The 26,005-nt window shown below is 39.8% G+C and overlaps 1 protein-coding gene across 3 annotated transcripts in view; it reads right to left on the reverse strand.

The window, feature by feature from the left end:
• Positions 1–436: 436 nt before the first annotated feature.
• Positions 437–26,005, reverse strand: part of ESR2 (estrogen receptor 2) — a 36,746-nt gene continuing 11,177 nt past the window's right edge. For 2 of the 3 annotated variants that reach the window (XM_061376497.1, XM_061376499.1), the window contains exons 4-9: positions 23,785–23,901; positions 13,729–14,028; positions 8,013–8,151; positions 6,443–6,576; positions 4,658–4,832; positions 437–2,646 (exon numbers count right to left, since the gene is read on the reverse strand). In XM_061376497.1, coding sequence (XP_061232481.1) covers positions 2,457–2,646; positions 4,658–4,832; positions 6,443–6,576; positions 8,013–8,151; positions 13,729–14,028; positions 23,785–23,901 — 1,055 coding nt within the window. In that variant the 3' untranslated portion in view covers positions 437–2,456. Of the gene's footprint in view, positions 2,647–4,657; positions 4,833–6,395; positions 6,577–8,012; positions 8,152–13,728; positions 14,029–23,784; positions 23,902–26,005 lie in introns of those variants that run through there. The other variant, XM_061376500.1, reaches the window with a different exon arrangement.

Here is a 26,005-nt window from a genome sequence, read left to right on the forward strand (position 1 = left end):
AAAGGCACCCTTATTCAGTCCTTGTCACACAGTTCCCTGTTTATAAACCGTGCTGTTTTAGAGATGTGCACCTCCTCTTTGTCCAAATACAACCACAGCTACTTTAATCCAGAGTCAACAGCGACTGGCTTTTGCCCATTTTAAAACAAACACTAGTAGTAACTTTTAATAAAAGTATATTAACTGAGACCAAAAGTGTTAAAATAACATTTTCCTATTTGCATTCTGCTAGTAATGGCACATATTAATCACAACACATGGCACAAATCTGCAGCATCGTTCTTTCACAGTCAATCCAGAGAAAATTTCCATTTAGAAGCTAATTTTTACAATTTATACGCACTCCTTCCCATTTTCCTTTTAAGAAGAGGTTTCAGGATTGCACATAGGTGCAGCACTTCTAATGCGAAACAAAACCAAAATGATCACTTCAACGTTTCTTTGAAAAACTGCATTAAACAGAAAGATTGCACAGGATAGGAAAATAAGATTAAAAAAACCAACAGGCACAGAGGCCAGAACATGATCAAGCCCAAGAAACACCAAACCACATTTGTGTCACAGCAAAACCTCCCTCAGAATGAAAGTACCACTAAATTCCAGACTGCATTCATTTTTTCCCTTTTCTGTAGTAAATATGACACTTACTTCAAAGGGCACTGCTATATTACAGTTTCTTAAAAACACTAAAAAGGTAACCAGTAAAAATGTAGACCACCTGCAGCATCTGGTATAGTACAAGATCAAAACAAGACAACAGATTTGTGCAACTTACTGAAAACTCTTTATGCGCCTCCTATAAAAAATACTCTCCTTGGCTTTAAAAAAACACCAAGATCAAAAGTTTCATTAATATTCCAAGTATGCAACCGGTAAAAAGTCCCTAACCAAAAGACTTATTGGCTCAAAACAGACCTTTGGTCTGATCCCAGTTTATTTTCTCCACACTGGAAATGCCCAGAGAATGCATGCATTGCATTTGAACGTATCCACTTAGTGTGATTCTAGCTCACATCAAAATGCAATGTTGGCAGTAGCCAGACTGAATGATGCCATCCTGCTCTACACCGAGGCCCTTGGCCAGGCTATTTCCTATGTTGGTTTTCTTTCCTCAGTGCAGCTTAAACACATGCAGAAATCAGTGAGACGGGGGGGGTTAAACCCACATCTTCAGTGAAATGCAAACAAGGCCTCACACTTGCACAGTGAAGGAAGTGCCAGAACTGTCCCGTCCCTGCTCTTTGAAGGATCCAATACAAGAGATGAGAAGGCGCTTTCTAAACAAGCAAGCAGCAAACCTGAGGGCAGCAGGCAAAACCAGGTCCCAGCTCATGCTTCAGTCCACTGCCTCCCCCCGGCAAGATGGCTGCAAGAGGTTTTGGGTGGGCAGGACATAATTCCACAAGCAAGTCCAAAGGGGAGGGAAGATGGTTTGTTTATAGCTGATTTCACAAGCCTGGATTAGCAGATCATATACAAATGCAAAGTTAATATTCACAGAGCGATCTCTCGTACCTAATTATTATAATAGATGTAACATCATTAATAAATACGTAAAACAACATGTTAATCTCACAGACAAAACACATTTCAAAGGTCAGCATTGACTGAAATATCCAGGCAGTTTGGTCATTCTTTAAAGCACTGAAGAATTATACACAGATAACAACGTGAGCGTTCAGAACAGGCTCACAAAATACAAACTTAAGCTTGGTTTAACAATTCTGAAAAGGCTCTGATCTGGTCTTAGAAGCTATTCTGAATGGCCTTCAAATGAAGGCCCTTGCAGCCATTGCATATTTAAGAATAGAAGAAACTCCTTTACACTGTACGTATCTCGGCACTTTATCTGTATCAGCTGCAAAGCAGGATTACCCAGGGACCACACACAGGTAAGCGGATCTATCCCAAAATGCTGCTCTACATTTCATACAGTCTCATGCTGTTTAGGTAGTCCTGCAAGGAGCAGGAAGCTGGATTCAATGGTCCTAATGGGTCCCTTCCAACTTGAGATATTTTATGATTCTATGAAAGAGGAGATATCGACTAGTCATCACATAAAAGCCTTGGTCTGGGAGACAGAAACCTAGGTGCTCACTCCTAGCCCTGACACAGATGACTTCTGTCATCTTAAACCAGTCCCTTTAGCTCTGTCGCAGTTTGCCTGGCTCTGAAAAGGAGAGGCAGTAATTCCCTGTCTCGCAGCACTGTTCTGAGGCTTAATTTCGTAAGGTGCTTTTGAAGAGTCTCCAAAAAGGCACTGTTAAAGTGCAGCTATTAAAATGTCAGAAATACAGACAGAAGCGTGCACCCCACAAGCCTTTCCCAAGACACAGACGTGCAAATCTAGAAGAGATGAGGTCTCACACTAGGTCACACTTCAGTAGTCCCAACACAGCAGTTTTGTTTTCTCCCATAGCTTTGAACAAGCGTCACGTCTTCAGGTTTCAGCAGAATTACTGGGCTGCCTCATTCCGCAGACTGTCTCCAGTCTCCATTTGTTCTAACGGGCCAAATTCGGGATGCGTGGCTGGGGACTTCCTTTGCCCTCGGAGAGTGTGTGCATTCAACATCTCCAGCAGCAAGTCATACACTGGGACCACATTTTTACACTTCATGCTCAGGAGATGCTCCATTCCCTTGTTACTGTGCACGAGAACAGAAAATAAGTCAGTGATCTGGGTCCAACAATGTAGAGAAGGAAACACGCCTGTGGCTTCAAGAGAGACAGTTTTTAACTAGGGGTTAAAAAGATTTAGCTGCTGTAGTCCCTGAGATCACTTCCCACTATCAACAGTAACAGCATCCCAGTACTTTAAGGCTGAATGGTTTACTATTTAGAGAACCAAGATTTGTTTTACACCACACAAACTGACTTTAGAGAAGAATTGGATGTATGGACCCTATTAAAATAGAACAGAAAACCTCTTCGATGCTGTAAATGTGGGAGGTTCACATGCTGCAGCTTTATACAAAGGAGAATTTACAACGTGCAGCTCTAATAACTACCTGGCTCCTGCCTGGCTGAGTAGGAAGACCAAATTACCCTAACTTCAAGTGGTTTGTTTCCTCTCTGCATGTCCAGTGTCAGATCTTGCAGATGGCTACAGGCTTTTAGAGCAATCTCTTTTTTTGTTACATGGTAAGATACAGCAACACCTGACTAGCTTGAATGCTCTGTGGCTGTATCATGATTTGGACTAAGAGGAGATGGTTATTGCTGTTGCAGTTGCACATAAATATACTTCAGAGGCACTCAAGATTTTGGGGTTCAAATCTAAGTGAGCTTGCTCAACACCAACTTTATCACAGTGGAAATAGTAGCAGGCAGTCAGCACACAGATAACCCAGGAGATTAGATTGGGAGGGGGGCAATGCTTCCAGAAAAACAAGGTTCTGCTACAATTCAAGAGTTATAAATACATGAATGGCAAAGAAGAAATTGCAGCCCCCTTCCTACACCCAGATTTTGAGAGTCCTGCATCATTTGGTAATCAAGGCTGAGAGCAGCAAGTATTTCTGGAACAAAGTATAACTGAGTGACCACTGCTAAGCAAGGAGAGACAGGTCACACGGAGCCTTCAGACTTTGGCTGGGGCATGCACAGCAGAAAAACTCTGAAAAAAAATCCCAATATTTATTCACATTATGTCACCACAAGAGCTCCTGCGAGGCTGTGATGTGGTGTCACATCATAGAGGGCAATCCAGGGGGCAGCAGTGCATTGGAGCCCGGAGTGTTTTGGCTCTTGCTGGTGCTGTAGCTCCTGTAGGGCCAGCTCTCAACCTCTCCCCCAGTTCACAAACTGGCCTTTCGCACAGTCAGGTGCTTGCTGCTGTAACCCACTCTCCCAGGAAGCCTGTTGCAAAGGTGGCTGTCCCTCTTCAGTGTCTCTACACAGTCAGATACACCCATCTCTCCCCTACATAGTCCAGTCTGGTCTCAGGACTGCCTGCCCTGGACACACAGTCCAAAGTGCAAACATAAAACAGCTTTGTGAATAGCTGGGCTTTGGGTGACAATTTAGAATTACAAACAGCCTGAAAATTAAAGCATCTGTTTGTAGGACCTTGTGTTTGAGTCTGCTGTACTGCAAGCAAAGATTAGCGGCTCAAGGTCTAGGGACTGGCAGGGAGCAGAGGAACTGCTTCCAATGCAATCGGGAAGGCAGGAGCGTGGCATCGGTGCAGCACAGGTCCCTTGGCAGAAATGCTGTGGTTCTGAGTAAAAGCCAACAACTTAGGCCTTGGACAAACATGGCACCCACAGTACACTTTGCTCCACGTAAGCCCACACTGCAGCTCAGTTTGGAAAATGACTTTCATTTTGGACAGAAGAGTTCTGATGGCTGGGTGGGTCTTCTTGAAAAGCTGAATTTGTGTAATTATGGTTAAGCATTTCAGGCAGATCCATAATGAATAATTTAATGTAATACAGTTAAAGTGGCATTTTAATATCAACACAACATTTCTGAGTGCCAGCAAGCACTTGAGTATAGAAGCTGTTTAGTTGTGCTAGGAAGGAAAGCCTTACAATGGACGGAGATGAAGAGCAGTAGCAGGATTCCCTCAGGAGTGCTCTGGAGCTCAAGCCTCACTTTGTGGCTGTAATAAACAAGCACCAACACAGTATGTTACATGCGTTCTGTAAAGGGTACCTTGCATGTCTGACATGAGAGAGGAGCATCAGCAGGTTGGCCAGGCGAGTGGTCTGCTGCTGCAAGGGGATTCCACTCTTTGCGATAACCCACATCAAAGCATCTGTGACCACATTAAGCAGGTGATGCAGTTTCCTGTTGCTTTCTGGTTCTTCTCCTGACAAGGGAAACATGCCTAAACAGAGAGACAAATACAGACATGAGGAAGAAAAAGAAGCTACGACCGTGGACTTTTTTTTCTGATCTCATATTTCAACAGGATTAGAGTAGATACGTTTCCTGACATCTGCCCCTTAAGATTGTACAAACGATGTTCCATGTGCCACACCAAGCTTCAGCTCATATTCCTTTGCCAAAATTTGACAGCCACATCCTTTGCAAACTGAGCAATTCTCCCAAATCCTCCCATGACATGTTTAACATAGATGTGCCCTCTGTTCTCCAGGGGTTTTTTTCCCTTTGAAACACTCTGTACCTTGTATTTTAGTAACTATTATGAATTACAGCATTATGCTTGCTCTAATCTCTTCTTGCTGAAAAAGCTCTTTTGTGTGAGTATATCCTAAGGAGGGAGTAGAACATGTTTGAGGGACACTGCTCACAGACCCAGCCTGCCATGGTTTCCCTACCGCTCACAGCAGGTGCTATAATACAGCATTTACCTACAGTGGGAAACCTTAAAAGTCAGCAAAAAGAAGGGAACTGGGGGTAGAGGGAAGAGATCACCACTAAGGAGGTCTGAAAACACACAGTAACATCACTGATGGAGCAGACAAGATCCCGGGGAGGGGGGGGGGAGGGGGCAGCAGTCCTCTCAAAGATACTTATGGAAGGAGACAGCTCTAGAACACCTTGGAGTAACAGATGAACCTTGACAAGAAAGGTGAGCAGGGAGAGGTGAAAGGAGTGATTTTTTCTGGGAGGTGGGGGTTTGAAGGCAATAACAGCTGATGAACACAGCTTTTTGTTGGGAGTTTTGTCCACTTGGTTGGTGTGAGGGGTTTTTTAGGAAAAAAAAGACCAGCTTTTGTTGTCTGTTGAAATAATAGGATTCATTTATAAACAAGTGGGATAACTGCTGGACCATTCCCCTTCAGAACTGGGCTGAGAATTACACAGCAGCTCCTTGCTGAAAACAGTCCATGTAACAGCTGTTATTTTACTGTTGGATTTTTTGGACAACACTACTCACCAAATGTTCAGGGGAATAAAACTGTTTCACTGCAGACAACCTTAAACTGGCAAACACACTCCTGTCTGCCTTGGGTGAAACACTGCAAAGCAAGCCTTTCGCAAAGCAAAGTTCGCATCCTGAAACTAAACTTGCAGTTGAGTACTTGCGACCATTTATACCAGTTAATTACCTTTAAATAGGAACACGTAAGCCTTATTAATCATCACTCAATTGAGTAACTAGTTTTACTAAAATTAAGAATTAAGGACAGGTTATACATCCCCAGGATCCACAGAGATACGAGTAAAAGTTCCTGCTGAAAAGGACATACGTCCTGGGTCCTGAGCCCTACCTTGTAAGCTTTCAGACTTTGGGTCTTTCATGCAGTTCTTACAACAGGACATAGACCATAAATCCAGCAAATGATACAGCTTAGCATTTTCCTGAGCAAACATCCTTACCAATCTGGCAGTTAGAAGTCCTTTCCTATTGTTCTCTTTGAACAGCTTTATCTCATTTGATAATTCTGCCATTTTTAGAGGCTGATTTCACAGCCATATTCAATATAGAAAGTACAGTTTAGTGAGTGTCAGAGCCAGTCACATACTTACTGGAATTGAGGAGGATCATTGCCTTGACACACAGATACTCCTTGTGCTGCAGTTTCAGCTCTCGTAACCTTGAGGTCATGGCCAGAAGCATATCAAAGATCTCCAAAATTCCCTCTACACATTTCCCCTCGTCCCTATGGAAACACATTCAAAATGTCATTGAAAAAGTAGAAAGAAGAAACTCCCAACTCAGTCAGACAAAAAAGGCCTATCCATCTCATCTTCAGGAGAATTGAAAAGTTCTATCATGAAATCTAAATTGAAAATTACAGTGGTATAAAAGGTCAGCACCTCTAAGAAACTGATTTTCTCATTAAAGCACATGCCGGATGGACCACAGGTAAGTATGACCATATTTCTGTAAGAGGCTTTATCCTCACAGCCAGTGTAATTCTCATAATCAGCTTGAAACACTATAGTGTTTCACAGTACCACCTCGAATCATTCTCCAGATATCTTTCACAAGGAGTGAGTACCTATTTGTACCTGAGGGAGGTCTGAGGACTTGCTGAATAAAAAAGACTCCCTCAAATAAGTTTCTTGGAATAATAGGACCTTTTAAAGAATAAAACATGCTCTACCCTCATCCCCCAGCACCTTTTTTTTCCTTGAAGGTGCTGAAGTATAAATAGATCGGGGAGGAGGGAGGTGGCTTTGTGATTGTTTATTGTTATGCTTGCAAGTGTTTGCTGAATGCAGCTTTCTCCATTTTGAATATTAGAAAAGAATCCATTTTCAGAAAACAAGCAAACACACAAACAACCAACCTTAAGTCACTGAAATAGGTTTAAAATTAAGCAGCAGCAAACTTCACACCACTTTAGTTAGTGTTCCAGTGTTTTGGTTAGGTTTGGTTTTCATGTGTACTGGACTAAAAAAGCAACTAAGTAGTATACAACACAGTATTCAAAAATTCACAGTATTGAATACAACACAGTATTCAAAGGGATGCTTCTTATGCTTTCTGTAATATGCTGCTTTTTTTTCCCTGTAATGTTTTTAATAAGAGGAAGACTTAAGCACAGCAATGCAGGAGAATTATAAAACTCCAAATCCTTCCAATGTCTTGTAGAAAAACCTCCTTACTTATCTGTATTCTTCCCTGCTGGTACATGGTGCTATTGAGAACAGCAGCAGTGGCAGGAAGAAAAACAGGTAGAAAAGCTACTTCAGTTAAAATATGGCCTGACATTAAGTCTACTTTTTTTGAGGGAAATGGGGAAAGATTGCCAACGTAGTGCATTGAGTTGCTCTGTCAACAGCTGCAGCATCCAAAGACCTGGACCATAAGGAACAAAGCCAACAAAAGGTGTGAAAAATACAGAAAAGCTTCATATAAGACTGTGAAGCTATAGAAATTCAGGAATATGCAAGTTCAACAGTACTGTTTATACTTGGTATTCCTTTAAGCCCCTGTAAGGATGTGGAACCTTAAGACATTATTGTTACAAATACAAGTAAATTATGTTGTTGGGTAAAATAATAATAGCATCCCCATACTTAATCCTCTTCCTCTTACATCCAAGCATGCTAATGTGAAGTGCTCTCAAGGAATTTATTGTGCTTTTACCTGTCTAATACAAGGTCTGGTGCAAAAATCAGTTTCCCAGGATGGTCAATTGATCTCCACATCAAACCAACCATTAAAACTTCCATCCAGCAGCTCTCCAGCAGTCTTACTTGGTCATAGAGGCTGAGATCAATGAAGCCTAAAAAAACGAAAATAACATAAATCAACCTCTTTATTTCTGTGTTTTGATAAAGAAGTCTATGAGAAAAAAAAGAAATAGAAAGAATTGCGTGCTCTGAAGAAAGCCAGAAAAGGGAACACTGACACCAGAAGCAACATGCTGCTGTCTCAAATAGAAACATAAATATAGATTATTATCATTCTCAAATCTTCCACAAAACATTTGAAATAACACAGAGTGATGTTCCAGTGCAATTACCCGTATACAGCTGGTAAAACTCAAGTGGCTGTAGAGGACTAGCCTTATGCTGGGTCAGTTCTTTAGATGACAGCATCCAGAAAGGCCTCAGAGAATCACTGGGAAATTCATGTTTGTTGGAGGTTACTGCACTGCACTGCAGAGGGCTCCCAAGAAATTAGTCTGTTCTTTCCCCAGAATGCAAATGGTTGCTCTTTGCAGGTTTGTTTTTTTTAATCTCATAAGACAGACATGTTCCCGGGTTTCTTGCCTAACTGTTAAAGAATCTTGATGCCTCTGTGTTATCAGTCCCTCTGTAAATGCCATGAGTTGATCCCCTCCCATCCCTTTCCTGCTGCCTCCTTCCTCAAAACTGCAATAAACCAGAAGAAAACAAACAAATAAACAACCCAACCAACTCAGACAAAAAGAGACAGGGGTGGTTGGTGAAGGTAGCAATGTCCCCACTGCATTCACAAACAGCATTCCAGCAGCAGGAACAGGATTAATACAACTGAGTGTAAAACTGTTCCATCATTTAGTTCTTTCCAGAATTTACATCAAGGCACTGGATCACGCTGCAGCACAGCCAGAAGGTAGAGACAGTCATTGCCCTCCTTTTCCCTCCCCCTGCAAAAAAATACTAGGGAAAAAAAAAAAGATGTATAGAAGCCATATGGAGAGACATAAAATTTACACACCCTGAATCAAAAGGCCAGAAGTGTAAATTATCAAAATACAAGTGGGAAAGCAGACTGCTCAGTCAGAGTAAAACAGATATGATGAAGACCAGTTCAGTGGTCAAAACCAAGATCAGGGCACTTTTCAAAGCAGACCTGATAGGTCTCTATCCTATCCAAAAGTGCTTTGTTTTGAGATGAGCTGATATCTACTACTCTGCATGAGGGAAAATCATTACAGCCTGGCCATGGGAGACAGGTTCCCCGTAGTTCTTGCCAGATGTCTGAAGTCTTCAAATACACACAGTACGTTTGCACCATCAAAGAATCTGCTGTCAATAATTTATACAAATGCTCCATGTATTTTAATATTATTAAACTACTAAGCTGGAAGACAGTTGGTGACAGCCTTGGGTTGATATAAACTGGGTAATGTGCACACACTCTTATCAATAATAAAAGTGCTGCCTTTCAAAATGGCTTGCTCGTCATTGTGTAAGAAGGGGAAACAGGAGACAGCGAGTACCTTCCCTCCCGGATTTCACTGTCACATGATTTAGTACAGAATCCACAGCCAACAACAGATCGTCTGCCAGACACATGCTCAAAATTTTAAAAATGCTTTTAGAAAAATAATCATGGAAGTGTGAATGGGAGAAACTGAAAGTGGCAGATTCCTGAGAAACAATGGCCAAGAGACATTTCAGTTTACTTAAATAAACATTTACACAAGAGTGCCCTGATTTCTCCAGCTCAAGCAAACAGTTATTTGGTTTAAAAACTATCTCAGTTGAGTGAGATGTTAGACCAAATCCCAGTGTGCAATCTACAGATACTTAAACATCCAGATTTATCCTTATGTCACCTGCTAAACTCACATTATCTGCACTAGCAGTATGATTTATGAACCCTGAGCACAGCCATTAGAAGAACAAAGCCTTTCCTTTTCATAACGATCTTGTGCATTAAAGACTGAGGACAGCACACAACCACCACAGCTTGTACTGGAGAGTCAGAAGTCCTAGTTCATTTGCTGCAGAACTCATTAAACTACTTTTCTATGGCTGTACTACATTTCCTTTAAATTGTATGCTCTACACCTAATAGCTTAATTATAAATTACTAAGACAGACTAGAAAAACTGTTGTGCTGGATGGGGAGTGGCTAGCAAAAGGCATGCTGCTCTGGCCAGCAGCACACTAGGCTGCATAATAATCCAAGTTTCAGTATTATGACAACATTCTATCAGTTAGCAACACAGTTCAGCTTTGAACCACATTGAACTATCTTAGACAAGGTAAACAAAGTAAAAGGCAATTACAGAAGTTCTGCCATCTGACAATTAAAGATTAAAATACTTGTAATTGAGAAGGAAAAAAATCCATGTATCAGATTCTAGTTTATTGAGCAACAACAAAAATACAATCCATTAAACTGAAAGTGCAGACAAAATTACAGGCACAGAGTGCAACTGCTAACAAAAGAATTTCATTAAATATTAAATATGAAAAAAAAGCCCTCAAAATTTATCTTTCCTGTTTAGGGTTACTGTTAACATAAGCATCTGTGAGGAAAAAGAAAAAGATTTTCTTTTGCTTTCAGTGAGTGTCAAAATAATATCCAATAGTAACTTAGAGGTAAAAATGGGCTTCTAAGCCCTGGCACACAAAACCAAATATTCAGATTTACAGAAATTAAAATTACTGCTCAGTGGGCCATTACTCAAGAAGTCTGTGTGGTTTTTTCCTAAGAACCTAATTCCAGGAACCAGGCATGGATCTAGATGATTAACTTCAGGCAAGAAGTTTCAAAGCCTGAAATTCTATGTCCTGAGCTTTAGACATCATGGTTATTTTAATGTAAAAAAATAAATAAATCCACATCAAAGTAAATGTTCTAACTGCCATGTGCTAGGGCAATATTATTTACATTAGGAACATACTAAACAATCACATCTACTTTTGGTATTGTTCTAAAATGGTGTTTCTGTTCTGTGTAACGGGAGTGATCAGAAAAAGAAACCCAAATCAAACATACAAGATGAAGGGTCAACATTGCCTGGAACTGTTTTGAAGGGGGTTGATTGTTTCCATGGGTTTTCTTTATACAGTTCTCTTACTGCCAAAAAAAGGTGGTTTTTTTCTGACATATATTGAAAATAAACTAAAAGTCATCAATGTCGAAATCTGGGTTGGTTTGGAAACTGATAGAATAGAATCATAGAATAGTTAGGGTTGGAAAGAACCTTAAGATCATCAAGTTCCAACCCCCCTGCCATGGGCAGGGACACTTCGCTCTAAACCATATCACCCAAGGCCTCGTCCAACCTGGCCTTGAACACTGCCAGGGATGGAGCATTCACAACCTCCCTGGGCATCCCATTCCAGTGCCTCACCACCCTAACAGGAAAGAATTTCCTCCTTATATCCAATCTAAACTTCCCCTGTTTAAGTTTGAACCCATTACCCCTTCTCCTATCACTACAGTCCCTAATGAAGAGTCCCTCCCCAGCATCCCTATAGCCCCCCTTCAGATACTGGAAGGCTGCTATGAGGCCTCCATGCAGCCTTCTCTTCTCCAGGCTGAACTGTCCCAACTTTCTCAGCCTATCTTCATACAGGAGGTGCTCCAGCCCCCGGATCATCCTCGTGGCCCTCCTCTGGACTTGTTCCAACAGTTCCATGTCCTTTTTATGTTGAGGACACCAGAAGTGTACACAATACTCCAAGTGAGGTCTCACGAGAGCAGAGTAAAAGAATCTTTAGGATCTTTAAAAACAAATCAAAAAAAGCCATCTCAGCTTGCTGAAGCTTTGGGCTCTGGCTGTTTTCTCAAAAAAAGCTGACATAGTTAAAAAAAAAAAAAACAACAAACAAAACAGAAATTAAAAATAATCAGAAAATGGAAAGGTTGATTGGGTTCTTCCTCTTCCCCCCCATTCAAATATTCCTTGAAATGAAGTCATTTTCAAAGAATTTCCCTGATTTTCCTTCACAATTCACTTCTTACCAAGTTAACATAACCATACAGAGTACTCTGAAATGGTACTTTTTAATCAAGTTTTTCTGATTAGACAAGAAATTTTAGCAGTTGACACTGCTTAAGGATTTGGGCTTTCAGTGTAACACATTCCACATTAACAGAAAAAACACTACTGCGCTGCAAATGGCTAGATGGCTTAAGATGTTCATGCTGCACAAGCATCTGCTCCCCAGTAGCTTAACAGCTGACCTGGAATTTGCACACCCAAAACTATCACACCTGCACACGCCAACACAGTGGCTAAACCATGAAGACTGTAATCTGCACTTAGAAGATGTGGTCCAGCAGCTGGAGCTGGTAGCACCTTCAGCCACTCCACCTAGATCTGAAACAGGATAGGCTTCTTAGTTCAAGGATTATATGAAATATTCCTTGTTTCTTGTACTATGTACACTCTCAGTTTATCTTTAGATGCAACAATTACTGCGAGGTCTTCCTGTGTATGTGTATTTAAGCAGCAGCAAATACTGTTAATAGTGCACAAGCATGACAAGACCAGGGCATGCACCAGCACACTATGACTACCTTCAGAATAAAATCCAAGTGAGGAGCTGTAGTGTGCTGGCTCCTCAGTTGTGATGGACATGGGGTTAAGAACTACCAGATACACTGCAGAATATGTTAGTCAATTCTAGCAGAGAACCTCAAATCAAGGATTAAGCCCCATGCTGCTATATGTCTATCAATTATTCAGTGCTTCTTTCAGGTCAGCCCATACGGCTATACGTCTATCAATTATTCAAGGCTTCTTTCAGCTCACTACTGTTAGTTGGTCACTTTAGCTCTTGCTGAATGGCTACAGTCTGTGGTTTAGTCTGTGCCAGTCAGCAAGTTTTTCTACATACTTTTGCCAACTACCATCTCTGTGTGCTGGTTGCTTTTATTCTGACTTTTATTCTTTATTCTGTTTTAATCGTGGATGCTTAATGGAGAAGGAATTGCAAATGCTCACCACCTGTAGGTTGTAAGAAATGAAATGGTACATTGCCACGATACTGGGGTGGCATTTGAGACATTCAAGACAATAACGCATGTAGTTGAACTTCAGTGTATGTTTTCTATGTTGCCAACAACCAAACACATCCTTATCAATTTTTGCTTTGAAGGACAGCACATGATAATTCGGAGATTGATACTATGCACCACTTTGCAATCTGACATTCTCGTGTAGTAACTATGTCAAACAAAGTGATTGTAGACACTGAGTGCTTGGACACCATTTTGTTTTCAACTGTATTAGAAACCTTTTAACAGAATTCAAGGAAAATATTGGTCTTTAAGTCTTTTATAGCAAACCAGTTAATACCCTTTTAATGAACTTTTAAACCAGATTAATCAGGTATTTATAGTTAATGAGGTAGAAATTGCATGCAACAGCAACTATGCTTTTTAGCAAAATGAACAAGTATTTGCCTAACAACAGGTAGCAAATTGTGAGCTAGGTCACTGTCTAAATCAAAATACATCTAGGTGAATTACTGAGAGCAATAAATTGTTTATTATTTTACAGTATAAAAATCTTGAGATTTTCATGTTCACATTTACTGTGCTGTGCTGTTATTTCAGGGTAGACAATGACACATTATTTAAGCCAATGCTTTTGCCATCAAACAGAAAACAAGACTGAAATACTTACCAGGAATTTTTTTGGCCCAAGCAATCATGTGAACCAGCTCTTTGTCTGCCAGTTTTGTCAGGGACATCATCATGGAGGCCTCCGTGAATGGTTTGCTGGGACGACTCACCAGTACGTTGGGAGGCTCCGCTTCAAGTAGCGTCAAAACGAATTGCTCTGGACTGACTGTGCTGAGCAGGATCTCTTTTACACGGGTTGCTGTCTCACTGTATTTCTTAGCTTTGCCAATGCAATGCATGTGATCTTCTGAATTACGATGGCTACGCAGGATCCGATATCCACAACGTTCTCTTCTTGAGCCTGACACGAGAGACACATGATTACATTTTTCTCTTAGCGTTGCATTATGTAAATCCAAATGTTTGGGGAGAAGCAGGGAAACCTTTTAATATTGGATATTCTAGTACTGACCATCAAGCTTCAGAATTTCTAGAGCATTCAGCGTTAACTTAGCTTTGTTTTCTACTGACTTCAGCTGAGGCTTTTGTTTCTTCTACTAAACAAAAAATAACTTTTAAAAATGTTTGCTTTTGATCTTCAGTTAACTTACTTTAAACATCCTTGGGAAAATTCCCATTGACATGAGAGATACATCAAGTCTTTAAATGCAAATAAAGATAGCTGTTTGTAAATTCCATTTTTAGATTCTGGTTTAGATGTAAACTGGGGGAAGAGAAGACTTCTGGAAGCCATGATAGAGAGTAAATATGTCAACCAGAAGCACATCTGGACTTTACTGCTACCTGCCTGTTCAGCTAGGGAGTTGCTGAGATGCAACCCATTTTTTCCCCTACATCCCATTAAGCCAGCAGGAGTTTCCCAAAGCTAATTCAGGTACCTACGACTAGAAAGGGCAAGCCCCCTGTTTGGAGGGCTCTGCATGCAGAATGCTATTTCTGTTGCAAGGATCCCTTTAAATTATTTGACTTAATTTGTTGTTCATTCTATCAATACCAAGCATTCTCCAATTCTCAGTCAGTGTTATTGGTAGGATCACTGTTACCTGTTCTTGCATAGATGCCATGGAAAGAGTCTAAAAGCGACTCCAAAAACATGGTATGGGTATTTGATAAAACACTCAGCCATGGCTTCTGCTTCACTCACCCCTTCAGCATATTCTATAACACACACTATGTTTACTGATTTACAGATAATTCTTGGCAGTAACTAATGCACCATAGATTGTACCGTATTGAAAACCAGGATATTTAAAAATACTAGAGTTACTGAAGAGATCCTTCAACTGGAATCTTTCAGCACTTAACATGTCTAATATCACAGCTGAATTGTCCTCTAAATCTTTCAGAAGTTAATTTTTTGTGCTGGTCATCAACACTTTTACTGACATATGATACTCGAAAGTTGAATTTTCATAGATATTAAAATGCCTATGCTAACATAAATCTACACTATGTCAACATTTATTATTGCGTGCATAGAGACTAACGGAGTCTCAATGGACAATAAGTTCTTTCATTTGGTTTCAATTCCACAATAAATTTGACAAAAGCATCCTTTTTGCTACTGCTACTACTTTGACATTACTATATTTATGAACTCTTTTCAGTGTATTGCCTGAAGCCTTCATGTCCTGGTCACAGACTGGTTCTTCTTCAACAGAGTATGTAACTAAAGGCTTCATAAAGTTTGAGGTCAAAGAAATAAAGGAATGATGAAGATAGAAGAATCCTAAGAACTTGTAATCAGTGACAAAAAACATGCTGCCTAGGCTACTTTCAGGGTTATCAAAGGAGAATGTTCAGCCTATGGTCTGGGCACAACACCCTGCAGACAAGTCAACAGCAAAGGCTTTTCAGTTCACCTGGAGAGACCAGGTACTTCAAGCCACCTACTAGAAAGACCAGAGGACCTGGGTGTCAGCTTCTGGTAGGGCAGTAGGTTTGGACCATGCTGCCATGGACCTGTTTTTGCATGTGTGTGTGCATGTGTGCTCATGCACACAGGAGAGTTTGCACCTGGAAGAACAGAGGGTCCAGGGGCCAGCTGCTGGATAACACTGACTTTCTAAAGCCACTTACTGGAAGGATCCATGGTACATGTGTGTTTCCGTGGCCATCTGTGGGAGGGAAGGGCTGAATACCAGCAACTGGTGTGAGGCTGCAGTCCCAGAGGCCATCAGCTGAGAAGATATTGGGATCCACCAGCCAACTACTTGACAGAGTGTCTAAACCCAGGTACTGAAAGGGTTCATACTGTATGAACGCATGTCTTTTCCACTGCTTGTTTGCATGAGTACTGTATTTTCTATCTCTACTGGTCCATGTGGCTGACTGCGGATACAGGTATTGTGTGTATATGTGACTAATAACAGTACATTCAGACTCACTACTTGGGGACATGGGAATGTGGCAGTCTCTTGTCAAGTTACTGGATTCAGTGATTTCTACCATTCTTCATCCATGCATTGTGTAAATTCCATCCAGGCAATGCAATTCTGGCCATGGGTTTCAATTAGCAAAGAGATTCAAACATAAGCCAAATTAAAAATAAAGGCAGTGGGGCCACAAAAAGAAAAAATTAATTTCAGATGCTGAAATTAGTGAAAAGGCTTTGTCTTGCTAAACAAGATTCTGGGTGAATGCAGCCTCTCAGTGGTGGAAGTTTCTCAGATGAAGTGGCTTTTCAGGTCATAATCATGGGTTGTCTTCAGCTATCAAGCACCATTTGAGTCAACCCGTGAAAGGGGTGAGATGCAAACGCCAGCTGGGTACACCCTGAAGGCATTGAAAAGAATAGATAAGGATGGACTTTAAGGATGTGGAACTCTCAACTGCATATTGCTATCATTCTCACTTGCTACGTGTTTAGTAAACCACTTCTGATGGAAAAGAGAACAGGATGACCACTACAGAAGTTCTCAATATCAGAGAATACCCTCTACCTGGAGATGCAAGACTGAAGACAAGTAGGCAATGCTGGTTCAATAAACAGTCCTCAGCCATGGAGGAATCGAAGTGTAAGAAGGCATTTGAAACTGGAAGCATTATCAGCTGGAAGTCCAGCTTGAAAACCTGCACGATTTGGGGCAAGGATGGTTTTGCATCCTTAAAAGGAATACGGATAAGATAAAATGGGTTGAGTACAGACAGGATATTTGCTCAAATAATGGACTGAAACAAAACAGTCAGTGATTTGAAAGACCAAATGCTTGGCCAAATGTCATCTAGCTAGAAGCTGCCAGCGCAGGTGAACAGTACTTACGGAAAGATAATGTATCAGCAAGACAATCAGAACTTGAGAAATGTTATGGTATATTTAGAAAATCAGACTTGATGATGATACTCCAAAAAAGAAAAAAAAAAAAAAAAGGATAGCTGGGCAAATTTGCCCATTTATCTGAGCAAATCCTTTTCTTCATTAGAGAGTCAAAGGACAGCAAGACATAGACTAATTTCTACAAAGATGCTTGGATGATGCAGTGAATGTTTCGATAAGCCTCAGAGAACTCTGTGCTAAGCCTCATTTTGGACTAATGCACAAAGGTCAAGAGGAAAATCTTAAAGTGCTTTGTCAGCTTCAGAAAAACAGAATGGCACAGTGGGCTGCAGACTCTTCTGAAGTCATGTCATGCACGAAAGTACATAAATATTTTCCACCAGGGAAGACAAAGAGGAAAGGTCGACAGTGAGCTAAGCAACTGGAACAAAAGTACAACTCTGGAGAGATGAGGAAATACCTAGATATCATGGTGCTCTCTCTACGGAGATCCACAGCTCTGATTTCCATATAAATGTGTATTGTAGAGACAGTAACCACCAGGAGGCATCCAAACTAAAGCAAGAAAAAACCCCGCACATTTTTTCTACTATTGAGAAAGCAGAAGAACATTGAAAATGGGCACCTTGAAGGACAGAACAAGGAAAATAGCACAGAGGAACTAAAAGCCATAGGCAGTACAGGAGAGAAATTTTCTTGGGCTATCAAAAAATACCAACTGCTCCACAATAGATGTAGTTTTCAGTTAGGGACCATATCTACAGTTATAAAGTCAGAAAAAAATACTGGTTTAAGAGGGAATTAAGGTGAGGAAGAGATGCCTGATGACACAAGGAAGAAATTCCAGAAGCAATGTGTGGTCAAGCAAGCACTTGCAACCAGATCATTGACCGTAGTTAAGTTCCTTGTACTGAAATGAACCAAGCACATTCTTGTGGGCTCCCCATCCTCTGATCACCTGTCCTCAGCTCTCCTATACTGTCACCCCGACTTCTGTGGCATGGAAAATATCAGGCCTTTGGTGGCAACACTAGAATTATCCTTTCTAATTTACTATTGTAAAGATTTTTAATAACATTTTGTAACCCATCCAAGATACAAACACACAGGTGTGTTTCTATTATATATACATATATATATAAACATATACATACACACACATATATATACATATATGTAAACAGGTGTGTTTATATACTCCTGTGTGTATAAAAACACACAGGTAAGGGACCAGGTACTTTAACAAAGACCAAAGAAAGAAAAAGAAAGAAATATTTGTTTAAATTAAAAAATAATAGTCCAATATCCTGTTCTAACTGATACAATCTTGTACAATTTTCACCCACACAGCTGCACTCCATGCTCTGTCTCAATATAATTCAGTCAGGTTGTGATATTTACTGACAGTATTAAAGGTCTCAATATGTGTGAAGGGTTCTTACTGGGAAATAGCAATCACCTTTAAATTACTTCAGGTTATTTAACTAAATCAGATTTTATATACAGCCAGAACGTACTAAAATAAAAATGCTTTATTTAAAATGTAAAAAGTTTCTATAATCACATCTCCAGTGTAGAAGCCAAACGAGGGGTGTTATGGCATTTCTGCATAAAAAACTTGTTAGTAAAAAAATATAGCTGGTGATGAAAAAAAGGAGGGGAAAGAAAACCCAACCAAACCAGATTCTGAATTATTATTTGTAATTCTTAATCACCATATATTGCCAAAGCAGGTGAAGGCTGATTCACCAAGCAGTGCATAAAATTAGTTTGTCAATAATTACGAGATACCACTTATTCTTATTTCTACAGTAAAATTCATTCTGCTTGTATTTTTAAAAAGTGCATTGTAAGATTACACAACTATGAAAACGATATTTAAGGTTGCTAATTGCTTGTCAATTAAGACATCAGAAAGTAGCAACCTTTCCACTTAACACACATTTTAACAACAGACAGGAACTTCAGTACTTTCTAATCAAATCCAAAATTTAGGCAGGACCCAGGAATCTTACATGTCTGTCTGGTAGCATCCAACAGGTATGTTTAAGTGCTTATAAAACTATATATCGTAAGTAACTATAGGCCAGCTTTATGTTTGGCTTAACTAGACACAGAGATGTGGATCAATCTGCTTGAAGTCGTGGCATTAAAATACATAGAGCTTCCCAGATAAGGGACTGTCTCCGACTTCACCACAAATTCCCTAACTATACTTAATAGCTAATATTCATTCATATAAAGGTAATTCAGGCAACTACAGAAATGCACAAGATTATAAAATTCCTCCTCCTTCCTACAGCACTCTCCTTATTTAGATCTATTATTTTCACAAGAAAATAGCTGTATTCAGATGGGAACACGCGCCAAGGGCAAGACCTCTAACTACAGCATCATAGACCACATGGGTATATGATCACAGGAAGATAAGAAATAAGACACACTGAAAAAGAAGCCATTAAAATGAGTCTGTTCACTTACCCATGAACAAGCCACAAGAAGTATTATCGGCAGTGAAACATGCTATTTTTAAAGCAACTCCTGCTTTACAAATTCTTTGAAAATGGCAAATGCTGTCTGTTACGGTTGGCAGTTAAATGCACATTGCTCTTGATACTGATTTTGGTCCCTGGCAACTGCTAATGTAACTAACCAGTTCAGCAGCAACTGCAGGTTCTACTACTGAATATATTATAGTAAGTTTTGCAAGGGCTTGAGCTTAAAACTCACTCAAGTACACATTAGTAAATCATTATCACTCCAGTCTCCCTTGAAAGCAAATGCAAATCTTGTGAGTATACCTGTATTCACAGAGCAGACCTACTGACAAAGAAGCTGCCATCTGCCATACACACACAAGAATAGGAGCTAAAATTACAGTAATTTCTATAATAGCTAAAATATAATTAACACATTTTATGTCCAGTGAATGCAATGAAATATTTCTTTTTGTATGAAAAGTAATTTATAGCATTCCAAAGTGCTCTGTGGAAACTGCGCACAGTAGCCACACACAGGACATAAAAAGAGGCAACTCCTGAACCATACCAGCTCACAGAGAGTTGTGGTTTTCTTTCTGCAAACTTGTTGAATAATGCTAGTGTTCAAGGGCAGCATCGCTCCATCACTTCTTAGTATGGCCCCTCAACCTCCTCACTTGAGGCAGGGAGGGGATAGAAAGGAGGAACTTTTGGAACATTTTCAGTATGTTGAGAGCTGGCACCTGGGAGAAAAGGAGTGGGATGGAGTGGAGCCTAGGAACTCCTTATGGAAGAAGGTCTATTTGAGCCTCAAGAACCAAAAAAAGAAAAGCACAAGTATAGCTGCTCCCAGAGTGGCTACAGCTAAGTGATGAAGTAACTCCCCTCTTCTTTACTGCCTTTGGCAAACAGCCTATAGTCCATTTTGGCTGCTCAGGTAAACACCAGAGAACTCCAAGAGAAGATCAATTTTATCCCAGTCCAGTTTATTTGAGTTTGCTGGGAAGAGTTTACTGCAGTATTTCTGTTTTCCTTCTTCCTGTTGACAGTGCCTTGCAATTATTTTTCTACCATTGCTGGTAGTCCTAGTGCCAAAATCTGACAGTAGTGTTCTTGATCAGAACAGCATGCAACACAGACTTCCTACAGTGAAACTGGCAGCTGCAGTGTCCAAGCCCCTCATAGTGCTTTTGGCAATGATGGTATATTTTGTAAGAAAATTCATTATCACATTGATACAAAGAACCCCCAGCTAGCTTCCACTGAAATACATGTGCCTTCTTGAGTTGATTCTCAACGTTATGAATGTTATGACATCCAAGAGAACTTCAGACCAGGCAACTCCAAAGCCACATTTGCTTACTGTCTCCTCCTCTTTTAAAAATGACATGTACTGCATAATCACATTTACACACAGAAATGTATGCTATTTACACACATTTTTTTCCTCAAGGTGTCTATTGATAAGATGCAAAATAAGGACTAAAAGATTTGATCCAAATAGCGTAGAATTTTTATGGAGAGCTTTCATAAACTACAAAGCAGTAATTGAGGTTCTTTTATCACTTCTGCTGGACAAGAAGTCTCCACTGAGCAAAAAATGCACTTACAAACCATTCTACCTTATTCACAGTTTTAGCAGATGTGAGCCAATGTATTCACTAAGTAACTTAGAAAAGGAGCAGAGATGGGGGAAAAACTTCCATTAAAAAGAAAACATACTCTTTTACAGCTTTCTACAATGAAAAATTGGTATTAAAGTATGGCTCTAACAGAACAAAATTTGAAAGATAATCACTGGTCTGCAGGAAATGGCAATTACATTTTATGCAAGAAATACAGTCTAAAAATCTGTCTAGTTTAAATGGCGGTCACTTTGTGTTCATGCATCAGCATTACTCACAGACGCCACTTAACTGATCAGGCAACTCAGAAAATTCGGAATAATTTTTATATTCATTTTTCTGAAATTAAACTGTTAGATTTTCAAATAAAATTCTCAGGAGTCTCAAATTTCAGTGCTACTACTTAGAAAACTTTTTTTTAAATAAAATTCCTGTTAACAGTTTGAAAGTATCATTTTTGGTCTGGCACAGTCATCAATGCCTTACAACATTCACTATTGTAGGAAAATATGCTGATGAATATGTGACAAGATTAAAAGAACACAGGCTAAGACGTAAGTACGTATTGTTATTTATTATTTGTAATACCATAGCGCTTATGAGATCTAATCACAAACCAGGACTTCCTGGACAATCAGAAAGAAAGTATTAGCTTAAGGAAAGCACTGGGGAGGGCCACCTTATAATATCATACTGGAATCAATCTTTGCAAAAACTCTCCAACTGTAGAACTGGGGCTTGATAGAAAGCCCTGTTCAAAAAACTTTGAATAAAATATTACAGTTAAAAAAAAAAGACAGTAACACCATTCAAAAAGTAAGGTTTCAAAAGGAGTCTCATTTCCAAGTGTAAGGTTTTTCTTTTCTGGAGGTCAGACAGCAAAGGTAACTAAGACCATAATAATGAAAAACATCCATGATTTTGAGATGCATCATCAGCGCAGAAGAAGAAAGGAGCTTCATATAGCAAGAACTAGATGACTTGAGCAACAGAAACTAAATGTACTTCACGAATACAAAAATAATACAAGGAACAATTGAAATCGTAGCTTTAAGCTGGGAGTTATCAGCTAGAAATGAATAGAGAAGCTGAAATCAACCATAAAAAAGGCAAATAGGATCCTAGGTTGTAAGCAGGTAAAAGCTCCCATGGTAAGAGATACTGGTGCTACTACTGTGAAGAGAGTTCACAGGAATACTGTCCATGATTCTGATCATCCAACTGAAAAATTGATTAATTCTAGAGCAGATTGAGGGACAAGTTACCCTGATGACTTTCAGATACTTTCCTATTTTGCAAAAAGAGGAGACTTCTTGGTTTGTGAAGCATAATAAAACAAAGAATATGAGGGGATGTGATGTAGACCACAAACACAACCAGACCATTAACAGTAAGGAGGAGCTACAAGACAATGTTGCCACAAGAACAAATGGGCATTAACTGTCCAGCAATAATGGAGGCTGGAATTCTAAAGAATTCTCCTAATAATAAGAGAAATAATAATCTGCAAACAGCCTTCAGATCAAAGCAGTGGGAGAATTAAACAGTGCTTAGCCTTGAAATAGAAATTGGTATCTACATTAAATGGGATGAATGAGATGCATGCCTGCAAATCACAGCAGACCAAGCACAGGGCCCTTCTTCTTTTCACTCCAGTGTTCCTATATAATGTTTTCCCAGCCTATTTCTATCATGTACATTGGAGAATCTGTAAGAACCAACAACAGACCTTGGCTGCGAAAGTATATTAGATATTGAAATATCTTAAAGTTACTTTCTTCTTAAAAGTAACCTTTAAAATATAATCTGTAAATGTGCAACTACATTGAAGTCACGTTACTGCAAGTACAAGACAGGAAAAGAGAAAAGGTTGGATAATTCTGAATGGTGCAGTAACAAAGAGTATTTGTTCACTACTTCTTTTGATAGAAGAGCTGTGTGGCATCATCTGAAAACAGTTTGTTGTAAAAAAGAACAGACTACCCACTGCCTTCCACTCACTGCCCCACCAAAGCCCCATAAAGAAGCCCGGCAAGCAAGGATCTGGTTCTTCACATGACAGGTGGTCAAGGTGCTGTGGGATGTTGTAGATGCTAAGACTTTATAGGACCAAAAAGAGGGACAATGGAAAAGTTGCCATTCTCTTAATATATTAAGACACCTACAAGAAACCTCTTCTAAACCAGAAGTCCTCAACTTCTGGGAGCTGAGTTGTCAGCAGTAGTTTCACGCAGGTGCTAATCTCATTCTTACACTCTTCCCAAAGCCACTGTTGAAGGCAGAATACTGGGTTAATGAACTACTGCTTTGATGAGGCACTGCTGTTCTTGCCTTACATTCAGCCAGCAGAGCATAGTACAGGCTCATCTACCCCATATTAGAAAGGATTTCAGTCTGATTTGAGGCTCAGGAAGCAGCTAGCCTTGGGCTCCCATTCTGCAAAACACAGCATGGAAGTAAACCGCCTTCAGAGAGCTCTGCAGAGGTACTATGGTTTTCATGTGCCCAACCTACACCTAACCTCTTCCCACAGGTTTTCTTCTGAAAATAAAAATCTTTTGCATTAAGAATTGGTACACTTCTTCCTATAAAACCAGTTTAAACCTTGCTTTAATTGCCTGTTGTGTCCTTTTAGGATTCCAAGAAAAAGAAAAAGGGGAAAATAAAAAAAAGCCAGCAAAACCAAGCAATCAACAGAGACATGCAAAACTCACCACATTTCATCATTCCCACTTCATAACATTTCCGTAGCCGACACGCCTGGCAGCTTTTGCGCCTGTTTTTATCTATCGTGCACTGATTGGTAGCTGGGCAGATGTAATCATTATGTCCTGCAGAAGAGGAAGAGGAGTAAATTTAACACCTCCAACAGTCTCTCTGTCATGTGCCAATCCAGGATCTTCTTGGTTTTAAGCATCACAACTTCTTCACTTGCATCTATCTAAGCTCCACTAATTTAACTGATGAACAAATGTATGTTTTCTTTTACCGAAAACATAAATCTGTGGCCTCAAAAAGTAACCAGGCACATACACCAGTTTTTCATGATGATTGTTAGACAACTAAGCACCTTCTAATACCAACTCATTTATGAAAGTGAGACCTACACTCTTGTGGAAATTTGCTCCCAACCTCAAACTTCTTACTGGGACTCTTACAGGTGGTAGATAGTAAATTATTTTTTCCTCAGCAGAGTTGAAAACAGCAGCCAGAGCACACAGCTCTAGTCCTGCAAAGATTTAGGTAAACTACAGCTCTATTTAACTGCACTCTCTGATTTGGTGAGTTCCAGGAATGAAGAAGCCTTTGGAGGATTGACTCAAGGATCAAAGTTAATTTAAAAACAGCTCAAGATAGAAAGCAGACTAGTTTAAAATGACTTGTACTGATTAGTACAAAGAAAAGCACAAGCAGAAGGTATAACTTACAGATAATCTGGACAAGTGTTTCTCTTACTTATACCAGTTTCCACTACAGCCTCTTCTGTTCTCTTCTCCTTTTCTCCAACCTCATGTCACCCTTACCAAAATTCCTTTACATTATTGTATTTCATTAATCAGTAATGTGGTCCCAAAATTTTATTACTGTAAACTGGGGGGTGCGCTAGGTGTAAATACAGTCAAATAACATCCTGCCAAATACTGCAAAGGATGAAAAAATATTCACTCATTTACAGCTCTTAATTCTCTCAGCTTGTGGGCTTTAAAGTTATTTTTTCAAACTTTAAGAACAGATTAGGCAAAGATAGCATTACTAAAGGCTTTTTTTTTACCTGATGGAAGTCCAAGAGTTCATGTCCCCAAGAGTAACTGTTTAACTGAACCATTCTGACTATTTCCTTGCAAAATTAAAATAATTTTAACCTTGAATTTTTGAACTGGCGATTTTAAAAAGATCAAGTTACATTTTGTCCCATTTGCTACTGGCAGATACGACTGAAAAACAAATTACTGTTTATCACTCTTCACACAACATGCGGGGTAAAGAAGGAAGAAGCTTTCTGTTGCACTATAACCCAAGCACACAGGAGTATAAAGTGGTCTAAAACTCCTGTGACCTTGGGATAATTCAGCCTGCAGGCAGATGTTCAGGGATGTGGGACAAATACTACAGTACAAACTTGGGCAAGCAGAGGAGACCACACACAGTTGCTCAGTCATACCATTTAATTTTAATTATACATTGGCCCAATGTTTTGGTCTATAAGTAGGCCCAGAAGATTTTTGGTTTTATAAGCACTACCCCTCGTAACAACAGCTACAACTGAGTGCTTGCTAGTGTTTTATGCCAAGAACTTTCATTTACTTGAATTACAAGCAAACGTTACCTGATAGGGTACATTAAGATGTACAAAAGGCCACAATGGGTACCTTGTTCATGGCCAAAGCACATGTGAGCAACCCAGAGCAAGCAAATAATTTTCCTGACAGAAACCACTCTGAGATCAAATTCATTTGTGACAAATGGAAGACAAAGTTCTCTTCAATTATTTTAGAAATCGAAAGTACCTGCACTAGTGTATGGAAGTTGTTACTCATCCATGCAGAACTTGCACAATAAATTGAAAAGCCAAACAAGTTTTGAATTAAAACTGACACCAACTCTGCCATATTGAGCCAAACCCCCCAAAAAATCTCAAGATTGCTAAAGGCTTTGTGTGCAGAAGAGGAAAGGAACATTATAAACTGAAAAATGACAGGATTTGCTGTTAGTATCTGCATGCAGTATCCAGTGTCAATCCAAGTAAGTTTCCACCAAGAGATGCCAAGCGAGGCCAAACAACATGTTAAGTAGAGCTATGGTTCAAGAAATGAAGAGGTTCAAAGCTCCAATAAGTGCATAAACCGCTGCCCATAGGCTGTGATCACAAACATGGAGACCTACATTTACTTCACACTGCAGCCACTCAGCAAATTTGAACCAAATACCAAATAT

This window comes from Neopsephotus bourkii, unplaced genomic scaffold (assembly GCF_033783945.1).
Source record: "Neopsephotus bourkii isolate Nb327-2 ecotype Australia unplaced genomic scaffold, CSIRO-AGI_Nbou_v1 NB_1707, whole genome shotgun sequence".
NCBI classification, from domain to species: domain Eukaryota; kingdom Metazoa; phylum Chordata; class Aves; order Psittaciformes; family Psittacidae; genus Neopsephotus; species Neopsephotus bourkii.